Below are 13,614 nucleotides of genomic sequence, written 5' to 3'. Positions count from 1 at the left end.
AATTCACTTAAAAATATATATATACACTTCATGGGAAATAGATGGGGAAACAGAAGAAACAGTGTCAGACTTTATTTTGGGGGGCTCCAAAATCACTGCAGATGGTGACTGCAGCCATGAAATTAAAAGATGCTTACTCCTTGGAAGAAAAGTTATGATCAACCTAGACAGCATATTCAAAAGCAGAGACATTACTTTGCCAACTAAGGTCTGTCTAGTCAAGGCTATGGTTTTTCCAGTAGTCATGTATGGATGTGAGAGTTGGACTGTGAAGAAGGCTGAGCGCTGAAGAATTGATGCATTTGAACTGTGGTGTTGGAGAAGACTCTTGAGAGTCCCTTGGACTGCAAGGAGATCCAACCAGTCCATTCTGAAGGAGATCAGCCCTGGGATTTCTTTGGAAGGAATGATGCCAAAGCTGAAGCTCCAGTACTTTGGACTCCTCATGCGAGAGTTGACTCATTGGAAAAGACTCTGATGCTGGGAGGGATTGGGGGCAGGAGGAAAAGGGGACAACAGAGGATGAGATGGCTGGATGGCATCACTGACTCGATGGATGTGAGTCTGAGTGAACTCTGGGAGTTGGTGATGGACAGGCAGGCCTGGCGTGCTGCGATTCATGGGGTCGCAAAGAGTTGGACACTGAGCGACTGAACTGAACTGACATACTAATAGTGCAATAATTACAAATATGCTTATACATGTAAGTTATATTCAAACTATTATACACATACATATAACATATTTATAGTAAATATATTTCCAAATAAAATATACATATGTATTTCTATGTTATCTATACATACATACACATACACATTTCCTAGGTCTGTCTGCTAAGTGGGTCTAGAAGCAACGACACTCCCATAGCAGTGAGCACACCAAGTAATCAGATGTTGGTTTTTAAATCATAGCTAAACTGGGAGGAACCAGGACTCCATGAAGAAATATCTGATACAGGAAAAGTACAAGGTGAGCCTGGAACATCTTGCTGACCATAAGGTAAAGAAATCCTTAAAGAATGACAGGGACATGTAAAAACGACACAAAAGGCGGCCTGAGGAGGCTCCCATTGGCCAAATCAGGGTGAATTTTGTCATGAAAATAAGTAAGAATAACAGATTATAACCCACTTAATAAAAGGAGAAAATGAGTAAACATAGGAACAGAGAAGGAAGAAAGTTTCTTTATAGTAAAAGACCAATGAATACATGTTGAATGAATGATGTAAAAAGAAAATCACCACTTGGTTACCCTCAGACTCAGAGCTGATTAGAGGCAGTTGTGAATATAGGCTAAAACTGGTGTACGGAAGATTTTATGAGGAACAGGATACTGGTCTAATATCTGATTATCTCCCCTAATAAAACACTAATCAATTACAAAGGGAAAATAGTTATTTCATAGCAGAGAAAGCCAGCAGACAGCAACATGACCAGCTGATGAAGGTGAACATCATCCATGATGGGAGAAGTCAGAATCACACAGCCTGATGTTATCACTGAGAATACAGCATCATTTCTGCAGCATCCCTGCCAAGAATTCATGGCGTGAGTCTGATCGTGAGGAAACACTGGTTGGATACAACTTGAGGGTCGCCCTATGAAATGTACTCTCAAATATGTGTGAGGACGTGAGAGGCAGGGAAAGAATAAAGAACTGTTCAGGATTAGAAAAGACCAAAAAAAAAAAAAAAAAGTGGGGGTTGTTTCTGAACATAATCCTGAGCCAGAAAGGGAAAAAAAGACACTTCTGGGGCAGCTGGGGAAGTCGGACTGGAGTTCATGGACTGGATGGTGACAATATCATCAGTGCTGTGGACTCTGCGGTGGGGAGGTGTGTAAGGTGGTAACGTAGTACTTGGTACTACTCTTGTAACTGTTCTGGGAGGTTGAAACTTTTTTAAAAAGATGCCCAAAACTTTTGAAATTTATCCTATAACCATCTTCTTTGTAAAAATAAATGATATTCTTTTTTTAATGAATTTATTTTTACTTGAAGTATAATTGCTTTACAATATTGTGTTGGTGTCTACCAAACATCAACATGAATCAGTCATAGGTATACCTACGCCCCCTCCCTTTAAAGCTCCCTCTCCATCACACCCCTCTAGGTTGTTACAGAGCCCCAGTTTGAGTTCCCTGAATCATAGAGCAAATTCCCATTGTCTACCTGGTTCACACATGGCAGTGTATATGTTTCCATGTTACTCTCTTCATACATCCCACCCTCTCCTCCTTCTCCCTCTGTAAATGACATTCTCTACTCTGTTCTTCCATTTTTCAGGCCCCAAATCTCAGAAGTTATTTTCTCAATAATCACACCCTACAACCAGTTCTAAGCTAATCATGTTGACTCTATTTGGCAAACAGATAGAACCCACCCACTTCCCCGTCTCTTCCCACTACCATCCTAGTCAAAGCTGGCATCATACCTCAACAGTGCTAATACAAACAGCCTCCTCACTGGATTCCTCCCATTCACCCCTGACCAATTATACAGGCTTTTCTCTACATAACTGCCGGTCCTCGGTTCTGAAAGCTTGCCACATCACCTAGACATTAAAAGCCATAGTTTTTAGAGTGGCCTATAGTCTATATAATCTGCCAACCACTCAAACTCATCTCATGTCCTTTTCTAACTGTTATGAACTGAATTGTGTGTCCTCAAAATTCATGTTGAGGTACTGAGGTGCTAAGGAGCACCTCAGAATATAACTGTATTTGCAGAGAGGCTCTTTACTATAAACAGGCAGTTATGATAAATAAGGTCATGTGAGTGTCATCATTCAATCAGGACCAGTGTCCTCATAAGAAGAGAAGATTAGGACATGGATACACAGAGGGAAGATGAAGTAAAAACACAGAGAGAAGACAGCTATCTACAAGCTGAGGAGAGGGACCTCAGAAGAAACAGTTCTGCTGAATGCCTGATCTTGGACATCTGGACTCCAAAAATGTGAAGAACTAAATTTCTACGTTGAGCCATCCAGTCTGTTATACTACGCTAAGGCACCCTGAGCAAAGTAATCAATAATTAACACCCACCCCCCTCCGCAGCTTACTGGGTTCCAAACACAGGAGGCACACTCTGCCTCAGGGCCACTGGCTGTCCCTTCCGCTAGAACTCTCTACTCTCATATATCCAGGTCTTGTTCATCTGCTTCCAGCTCAAGACCTCTTTGAGGTCTTCCCTGATCATTCTATATATAACACAGCATCTCTATCCCACCATAGCCATATTTTGCTACACTCTCAGCCTGCCTCATTTTTCATGAAACACTTACATTTGCTAACTGACTTTCCCTGCAACCAGGGAAGACATTTCTGTCTGTTGTGCTTACTGATGAATCCCTTGCACCAAGAAGAATACCTGGTACGTAGCAGGTGACCACACAGTAGATCAGTGAAAGAATAATATTCTCATGGCATTTACCTCTTCAAAAGCAAAAGGACAGCATTCGCTGTGCTTGAATCTAAGCCAGTTGTGGGCTCATCCAGGAACAAGATGGATGGATCAGTAATAAGCTCCATTGCAATACTAGTTCTTTTTCTTTCTCCTCCAGACACACCACGGATAAATTGAGTTCCAACCTAAAACACAAATACCATTATCAACAATCACATCCTCTGCCGTTATCATTTGTTGAGATCCTAAAATGTTCCAGCCCTATAAGAGTTACTTCATCACATAATCCTCGTTTTTTCAAAATAGCAAATAAATAACGATATGGGAGAAGAGGCAGGCTTCTCTTTAACTTGAAGAGTAAACTGAGGTTCAGGTCAGAACTGGTAAAATATGAAACCTATGCTTTATATGTTTCTTATCAAGCCAAACATTTAGTTTTACGACAGTTAAGCTAGAACACTAAAAGATTTGGTCTGAAATTACAGACCAAAAAGAGAGATGAAGATAGGAGCAGAGAAGTTGAAAGCATCTATAATTGTTAGTCTTCTTATAGCCTTCTGATACCCCCACCCCATCCCCAACAAAGTCATCAGTGTGGCTTGGTAGCTAGGAAAGTTCACCTTCTATTATTCCACATTAGCACCACTTATATCATCATAAGTCTTCCCAAATTGAGCCCTCCTGTACCTTAACTTACTAAAGAAGTCCTGACTCATTCTACAGGGCAACAGGATGAGTGGACTATTCTATAGGGCTATTCTACATGGGAAGGTAGACTATTCTACAGGGCAATTGGCCGGGTCTTTTCAACCAGTCAGCGTTACCGTGTGGTGGGGGACCAGGAAGGTTTTGGGGGAGAAAGGAAGTAGGAAATCATTCTTATATTAATAGTCATCAATATCATTTTGTAGAAGATGTAGAACCAGCATGACTAAGCTCAGGCAACAGCCTATACAGGTTAGATCTAAAGGAATAGATTCAATATGAAGCCAGGTTCAATCATATTATCACTTCAATTCTTATATTATGAGTCTTCAAAAAGATAATAATCAAGTGCTACTCATGCCCATGATCAGATCCTCTAACTGACCTGTCACAGACATTTTCAAGAAAAATGAGGAAATCTGAATGAATGTGGCTTATAGCCCGTACAGGATAGCCCATTCTCCAAGATCTGACCTTTAAAGGTCAGAATGATTAGACTTTTTCCGTTCATACAGAGATAGAAAGTTGCATAACAGAGAATAACATTTGTCTTGTTAGAGGTTTATAGGAACATTGTGACCAGATCCACATGAAAGCTGCAAGAACAAAAGATTCTGACATTAAGAAGTTTGTAACAACCAATCACACCCTCTTCCTCTTCTATTATAAAAAATGTCTGATTCTAATTTGGGTAAGATAGCTCTTTGGGACATTCATCCACCGTTTTCTCAGTCTGCTGACTTTTCAAATAAAGTCACTTTTCTTTGCCCCAACAATTCATCTCTCAATTTACTGGTCTGTCACATGGTGAGCTATACAAACTTGGACTCAGTAACAACTAAGTAATCAGACTACTCTCTCTACATTTGTCATGCTTAAAATTTCATAAAAACTAAAAATATTAAGTGAAGTATTTCAATTAATTAGATAAATAAATTCTAAGTCAACAAACTGTTTCAGCTTATTTTCCCTGGAAATCCGTGCAAGGAATGGGTAATGACTGCCTATTGGTAGAGAACTTTTACTTAAAGATAAAGAATGATAAATACCTTATTGGAAAGACACTATCAAATAAACAGAGCTAATACAAAGGAAACCCAATCCTCCAAAAATGAATTTAGTGGAACATGGTGGCATCTCAGGGTTATTTTTCCAAACAAAATACAGCAAAATATACTTTACATTAAATAATGTCAGAAAGTATCATCTGAAACAGCAGCCAGCAAAATATCCCCATTCTTTGTTACCTCTACCACAAGGGGACTAAACTAGAGCCATCACAAGCTGAAAAGCTCATCTTCACCAAAAGATACAGATGTTTTCCAGAAAATCTTTTTATACCTAGTCATCAACCATAAAGGTCACTCATTTATCTCAATTCTCCTTTCCAAACTTGCGTAACTCACAAAAGGAGTTACTTTACTCTCCTGCCTACAACTGTTATATCTAAAGCCTAAAATAGACCAGCACGTAACAGTCTGTAAGTAGACACTGGTAGAAGAAAGGGAGAAGGGAAGCGAGGGAGGGAGGAATGGGAGACAAAAATGTCAAAAGAAAGACTTCAGAAAAACAAGTTGGAAGCTACACAAACTACAAATAAATCCCTAGTTTGACCGAATATAATTTTGGAAGCCAACTGACAGCAAAGTGAAACATACTGAATCCTTGCATTTTCACCATTTATGAATTCCAGAAATATAATTCTCAAAAGCAATGGAAGAAAGCCTCATGGAAGAACAGAAGAAGAACAATTGCAAGAGGAAAAGAAAACAGGAAGAAGGAAAGTTAGCGTGAAGACACTGAATGAGACGTGACAACCAACCAACCAGAGGTGGGACAGGATCAAGAGCTGCAATCACAGAAAGGGTCACCTGTTCATAGCAAAGAACACTTCCACATACTAGAATGCACTGCCACACTTGCTGCCCAAGAGTTAATCACTTTCAGTTTTTTTTAACCTGGTTAACTTCCATCTTCATGTTAGGTAACCAGTCACTTTTCTCATGGCTTCAGAAAGCAGCCACTCTTGACCATACATATTATAGAAAATCTCTGAGTAAGTTACACTATCCACACAGGTGAGGTCCTATTTGCTCACTATGATATTATCAGTTTTTTCCACATTACCTTGGAATCTGCCACTTTATCCAGACCTAGCTCTTGAATAACCTTGTTAATCCGTTCATTTTTTTCGTAATTTGTCATAGTTGTTGGAAGCCGAAGGGCTGCTGAGAACTGTAAGTTTTCTCTCACTGTCAGAGTCCCCATCACGACATCATCCTTAAAGAAAAATGGCATTTTAACAAGATATATGAGGTCTTTTCTAATATCATCACTCTGTAGTATATCTAACTTATCCACAAAAACAAGATACCCAAGTTCTAGCTAACAATGAACTTGTGTGTGTTGTGTGCTCAGTCATGTCCCACTCTTTGCAATTCTATGGACTGTAGCCTGCCAGGGTCCTCTGTCCATGGGATACGCCAGGCAAAAATACTGGAGTGGGTTGCCATTCTCTTCTCCAGGGAGTCTTCCTGACCCAGGAATGGAACCCACATCTCTTGCATCTCCTGCATTGGCAGGTGGATTGTTTACCGCTGTGCCACCTGGGAAGCCCCAGTAATGAACTTGCAATTAAACAAATTACAATAACTCCATGTTCAGACAGCTGCATAGCCTGATGAATTAATTTTCATTTCTAACCTGTATACCCAGAGAGAACACAGGTAATTATGATTACTACTGGCAGACATTTACAGAATGCTTTACACGAGGATTATATAACACTGCTCTAAGCTAGGGGAAGGAGAGACGTGATGGTAAGGCAAAAAAAGTAAAATAGTAATGTGTTTTAGAAATGATATGATAATAAGAGTTGACACTACTGCCCTTACAAGGGTCATATTCCAGACTTTCTTCTTTCATATAATACTGTCCTGAATCTTATAGGATATTATGAAAAGCCAGTATAAAGAAAAGTTTTTTCTATGATTATGTCATGTAGTCAATTGGAAGCACACTCAACTATCAGCCAAGGCACTTGCCCATATAAAAAATCAGAAGAAATCTAATAGGCAAAGTCACAAATACTTACTTGTACCACATAACCTGAGTTACATTTAAAATTGGCAGGTCGAGGTGCTCCATTGATCAAAACATCTCCAGATAATCCATGTGGATCCTTCCTTGCAGCTAAGATATCTAACAACCTATAAAAGACATACATTATTGCTTTTTTTCCCCCTCCAAATCAGGCTTTACCTCTTAGCTAATTTGAATCCAAATTAACAGATCAAGAAATTATATGATTTAACTAAAATTATATATATATATTGTAAATCTTACCTTCTTTTTAAAAATTATATGCTATAATAAAGCCAAAAAATATGAAAGCAAAGCTCTCTTACCTGATCCAGCACAGACCACCCAAACTGCCCCCTTGATTGTCTGACCTTGGGGGTCTCCAGGCAGGCAATGCAATCCTTTGCTTAAGATATAAGCCTTCACTATGCCGTTGGCTCCTCTCCCCACTTTGTTTTATCCCCTTCCTTTTCCACTCTATACCTCAAATCATAGCTGACAGCTCTATGCCAATCACCTTATCGAGTCCTGTTAGTGTCCTATTAGTAAAGCTGACCTAATAAGACTTCCTCAGGACGCAATCACAAGCTAGCACAACTGCACCTTATCCGTAGCAACCAGTACCAAACCAGACATGGAGAAAATGTTCAACAAACAAACACCTGCTCACACGAAAGTGTTCTTTAAAAGCACCTTAAAACTGGGGGTGGGAAACAAGTGAAGGAGATTTGAGAGGTACAAACCTCCAGTCATAAAATAAATAAGCCACAGGGATGTAACACACAGTATAAGGGATAGGGTCAATAATACTGTAATAACTTTATACGGGGACAGATGGCCTGACTTATCATGGTGATCATTTGATGAACGCAAATGTCAAATCACTATCTAGTACACCTGAAACTAACATAATATTTATGTTGACTCTAATTCTGTTTTTTAAAAACCACACATGAAAACTACAAAGAAAAAGCTTACTTATACTGTTATACTCACGAAGATTTGCCTCCACCTGTGGGTCCCAGAATGGCATTGAGGCCAGGTTTCATGACTCCACTGTAAATGCAGAAATATATCCAGTTACTTATCCAGTTTTAAACCAGTTCTATAATTTAGGGTTTGTATTTAATACACTCAACGAAGGTTGATAAAATGATAGGAGAAAAAATAGCACAAATCAACTCTTAAAGGAAAAAGAAACTGAATTGTTGAGTAATAAAAATCTAGCATACTACAAAGAATGTTAATCACTAGTCAGGACTTAGAATAAAAATGACTTGGGTTCCTCTAAACTCCTTTTGCTTATTCTCTACAACATTTAAATTTTTTAGAAAAGGACACAAGAACTTTCAAAGTTCCCTAACATAACAGATGTCAGTGAAGCATCTCTGTTACACTTACTCTCCTTTCACAGTGTAAAATAAAGTGCATAATAAGTCTTGAGTGATGCTTGACGATTATTATCTTCACATCATGTGACTTGCTACCTTGTCAACTTCTACACAATTAATGTCAGTGGATTTCTAGAATCATCAGTAGTAGTGTTTTCATTGCTCAAATCTAGTCAGACAAAGAAGCAGTACACCTGCAATGAAAATTTAATGGCTGGAATAAAGCACCTCAAGGGGGTTAAAAAGAAAATATCACCAGTTCTAAACCCTCACAAAATTCTTAATCAAATTAGAAAAGTAAAATATATACCCTTAAGATATATCATTTTCTTTCTTGTAAAGTATAAGTAGAAATTTATACTTATTTCTCAGTTTAGAAGTGGTGGGAGGGGATACATATATATATATATATTTTTTTTTTTTTTTTTCTGGTGGCTCAAATGGTAAAGAATCTGCCTGCAATGCGGAAGACCTGGATTCGATCCCTGGGTTGAGAAGATCCCCTGGAGAAGATATAGGCTACCCACTCCAGTATTCTTGGGGTTTCCTGGTGGCTCAGATGATAAAGAATCTGCCTGCAATGTGGGAGAGCTGGGTTTGATCCCTGAGTTGGCAAGATCCCCTGGAGGAGGGCATAGCAACCCACTCCAGTATTCTTGCCTGAAGAATCCCCATCCCCATGCCCCACTGTATCATGGCAGCTACAGTCCATGGGGTTGCAAAGAGTCAGACACAACTGAGTGACTAAGCACAGCATGTGTGTGTGTGTGTGTATGTATATATGTGTGTGTATATATATATATATATATATATAACTATACTGATTTGTGTTGATATATGGCAGAGACCACCACATCGTAAAGCAACTATCCTCCAATTTTAAAAATGGTGGATGCCACTTCCTACAGTAGATGACCTTTAAGTATATATAGAGATGGTGTACACACAGCATGTTCCAAACAAGGCAGATGTTTGAGGCCAGCCAATATTCAGAAAGAAAGCAGGAGGGAGGAAAAAATCAAGGTAGTGTTGACGGTTCTGAATCACAAGAAGAGGGCAAATATTTTGGCTTTTATCCTATAGGTAGCCAGTGGAACGGTTAAAGAGGATGAATGGGAGAAAGAAGAATTAAGGGCAAGGCCTCCACAGTTATAAAGACATAATGAAATAAGAGGCCTGTGAAGCCCTTTCACAACTCTGATGACTAAGGCCAATCTCTCTTTGAAATCAGTAGGCAAGTCAAAATTTATTCCACAGAGAAAATGGCATCTATTCTAAGTGGAAGGTCCAAAACCAAAGGGTATTTCATTCCCACGTATTTTCACAGAAACAAATTATTTGATTACACAAGTGTTGTGAGCGATAAACTCTACAATGTGCCTCAGTGCTTCCAATCAAGAGGACCTCAGCGTTTATTGACTTTTGAGCTTGCAACGTCAAAACTGTGAAATGGCTGGTACTAGGATGACAAGTATGTTTCACTTTGCTCATCAGCTGAAACACTGGCAAATAAATGGGTTAGGTAAACCAGGAACAAACTGTAAAACAGAAAAATCTCTTATTTTTTCAGGTACCTTTCCCCACAGATGTAAAAAGACATGCTAATGGTTGGGTGAACTTCCAAGATGGATTTATCAATAGCTCTTAATGTACCCGACATAAGCTTGTTATTCATTAAGACATCATTGTTAGGACTTCCCTGGTGGTCCAGTGGCTAAAACTCTATGCTCTCAATGCAAGGGGCAGTTCAATTCCTGATCCGGGGACTAGATCTCACATGCTGCAACTAAGATCAGTGAAGCCAAATAAATAAATTTAAAAAAAAAAAAGATTTAATTGTCAGAAAATCTTTCCAGGTTTTAAAAATATCTCCTCAAATTAAGATCAAGCAATCTGAATAAATTAATTCTGAACTGAATATAAACATTCTAAGAGAGAATTTTACAGGTTCTTGAGTTGGGCTTACTTTGGTACTAAGCCCTAGAATTACAGGAGACAACAATAGCATACAATCACAACTGTAAGAGTTCCAGTGTGGAGCAGTGGCTAATATTCCCTTCATTCATTCAACACAGTTATCCAGTGTCTACTATGTATAACAAGATACTCTTCTAGGACACAGGTCGGAGCTGAGAATAAATGTCCTAGCCTGAGTGGAATTTACGTTCTAGTACAGCTGGTCACTTGTCTTCTGCTTCCATAAATGAAGTGTTACTGGAACAGAGCTACACTCATTCATGTACGTATTATCTATGGCTGCTTTCATGCTACAACAGAGATGAGTCGTTGCGACACAGATGGATGGCCCATAAAGTAGTCTATGGTCTATAATTCCCTTGTTTCCCCACCCTACCCTCTGCCCTACTGTCATCCCTCAAAACTGATTCTCCACCCTTAAGTACTGCTTTACAGTATTTACATGCAGGAAAGTTCCCCTCTCTATACTGTAAAACCTTGCCAACAAGAATTATGTCATCCTGTCTTATCCCCCACCCCCAAAACATGTAGTGTAGTGGTTTACAATGGGTAGACCACCTGAATACTGAATACATGAAATGAAACCTAGCTAAAAGATTCACATCACATGTATTACTTTTTAGCGGATAATGGGTTAATCCTTTGGTCTTGGGTTGCAGTCAATGCCATTCTCATTGCCTGGAACATGACCTTTCTCCACCCTCTACCCACACACACACACACACACTCACATATAAGTGTGCACATATACAATTTTCACCTTTTCTCTCCCCCCACCTCCGAACCTCTGATTTAGGGTTAGTGATACCCACAGTGTCTTCTAACCCTTCTATTACAGTAGAATGACACAGTAAGGTGCGCTAGTTGTCTGAGTCTCCCATCAGAATAAAAGGTTTCTGAGGACAGAGGACACATCTGTCACTAGCATCTTGCACAATGTCAAGTACCCAGTAGATATTGGACATTTGTTGAATAAATGAGTCTCCACATTTCCATAAATGACAATTACTTATAGGAAAATCAAAATAAATATTTTCAATAAAAACTAATGTCAAGAAGTAGGAAAGGGACTTCCCTGATAGTCCAGAGGTTAAGAATCTGCTTCGCAATGCAAGGGATGTGGGTTCAATCCCTGGTCGAGGAACTAAGATCCCACATGCTGCAGAGCAACTAAGCCCACATACAACCAGAAAGCCTGCACATTATAATGAAAGATCCTGCATGACACAACTAAGACCCAATACAGTCAAATAAATAAATATTTTTTAAAAAAGAAGAAGTAGGAAAAGTTGATGAAAAATAGCTGTAGTCTGATTGGGAAAAAACTTAGTTATATTACCTATTTGTTATTTGATGTTCAAATACATCGATTATTTCTATTACACTTCCACTTCCCTTCTCAGTAGGAAGGTGATGAAAGTGGGTAGAAGTACAGCAATGCCAGTATCCAAGAACATAGGCTGCAAAGGGAAGTGGGAGGAAGAGGGGCAATAGGTGAAGGGGCAGGAGTCTCCTTATACTGAAGAATAAGAATATTGATTGAGTAAACCAATAGGTAGCTCAAAGACAATGAGAATCAGGCTTGTCACATTCTGAAATGACGTTTCACAAACATGGATATGTGGAAAGAACATTGGAGTATTAGACAAAAATTGGAGAATGTAATAATGAGAAGTCATGGGTTTTAATCTACATACACAGATATAGAAAGTTTTAGATATAAGCACACATGCGCATATACTGAAACATACATATGTTCCCTAGGTCTGTCTACTAAGAAGTCTAAATGCTATAAGAAGTCTAAACCCTAATAGCGATAAACATTCCAAGCACCCAGACCTTGGTGTGTAATTATTTCTATCCTCCACAAAAAGGAACATCAGCTGATTCCAGGTCTGACACAGGTTAAGTACACAATGAGTCTGAAACCTCTTGCTGTACCAACAAAATATTCAAAGAATGAGAATATGTCAAAAGAATGAGTTAAAAAAATACAGAACCTACCATGAAAGTTTCTCACTGACCAAATCAAGAACAATAAGAGTATCAAGACAAATAATGACAATAATGCACTACTGTTGAATGCTATTGAATAAAATACAAATCTATGGGTCTGTATTTATACAAATACAAATATAAGAGATGGTGAATGAAGTTCTTCCTTTTACTAGAATGCAAACTAATACATATAGAAGAGATGGATGAAAACAGAAAGTCACACTTTGGTAAATATAGAATAATTAACTACCAAAACAGATTGTTCCTGCTGATTCAGGCAGGGGTCATCAATGGGGGCTAGAGCTAGTGGGTTGAAGTTTAATGAGAAATAGAATTTCGGAATAATGTCACAGTATCTATCTTGTAAAATTTGTCACTTACAAAGGGGAAAATGGTGACATATGGTAAAGAAGGCTGGGAAACATTAACATGACCAGATGACCAAGATTAAGGGGCCGGCCAGGAATAAACCAGCTTGGATGAGACTGAAGAGACATGATGTGGTGGTCAGTCAACCGTGTGAAGAGCATGGTTTACCAAGGCTCCATAAGACCCATCATTGCATTCATTATGAACCTACACTTCCCCTGAGCTTATTATAGACAATGACCTGTGTTTATCTAAGAGAGGGTCACTATCTCTAGAAAATATACACTGGCGGAGTTAGGAATACTGGAGCATCATACAGACCGCCTGCTCTCAAGTGGTTTAGAAAAATATTAGCGACAATTGGTAGATAAAGAAACAAAGTGATGAACAAATGCAGTGAAATATTCACAGCTGGGAATCTGGGTGAGACGGTTATATTCCACAAGGTTTAAACTTGACATTATCTCACAATAAATTATTAATTTAAAAAATTCCCAAAGAGTGTAATGGATTTTCCTGAACATGATAAGATAGCCATGCAGCCACTAGAATGGATCACTTTTTCTAGAAATGTTCAGCTTTCGTGAGAAAAAAGTTAAGCTGCTGGGTATGGAGAAAAACTAAGCAGGAAGATTTTTATAAGGAAGTAAAATCTCACCTTTTTTAATTCATATACTACTACTAC

The 13,614-nt window shown here is 38.8% G+C and overlaps 1 protein-coding gene across 8 annotated transcripts in view; it reads right to left on the bottom strand.

Moving 5' to 3' along the window:
- The window catches only part of ABCG2 (ATP binding cassette subfamily G member 2 (Junior blood group)), a 131,255-nt gene that overhangs the window by 27,043 nt on the left and 90,598 nt on the right, over nt 1–13,614 (bottom strand). For all 8 annotated transcript variants that reach the window (XM_018049140.1, XM_018049139.1, XM_018049142.1 and 5 more), the window contains 4 exon segments: nt 8,191–8,250; nt 7,208–7,322; nt 6,241–6,393; nt 3,436–3,593 (listed from right to left, as the gene is read on the bottom strand). In XM_018049140.1, the coding sequence (XP_017904629.1) occupies nt 3,436–3,593; nt 6,241–6,393; nt 7,208–7,322; nt 8,191–8,250 (486 nt within the window).

This window comes from Capra hircus, chromosome 6 (genome assembly GCF_001704415.2).
Source record: "Capra hircus breed San Clemente chromosome 6, ASM170441v1, whole genome shotgun sequence".
Classification (NCBI taxonomy): domain Eukaryota; kingdom Metazoa; phylum Chordata; class Mammalia; order Artiodactyla; family Bovidae; genus Capra; species Capra hircus.
Note: the sequence above shows the minus strand (reverse complement) of the source record. Positions and strands in the feature narration are given on the sequence as shown.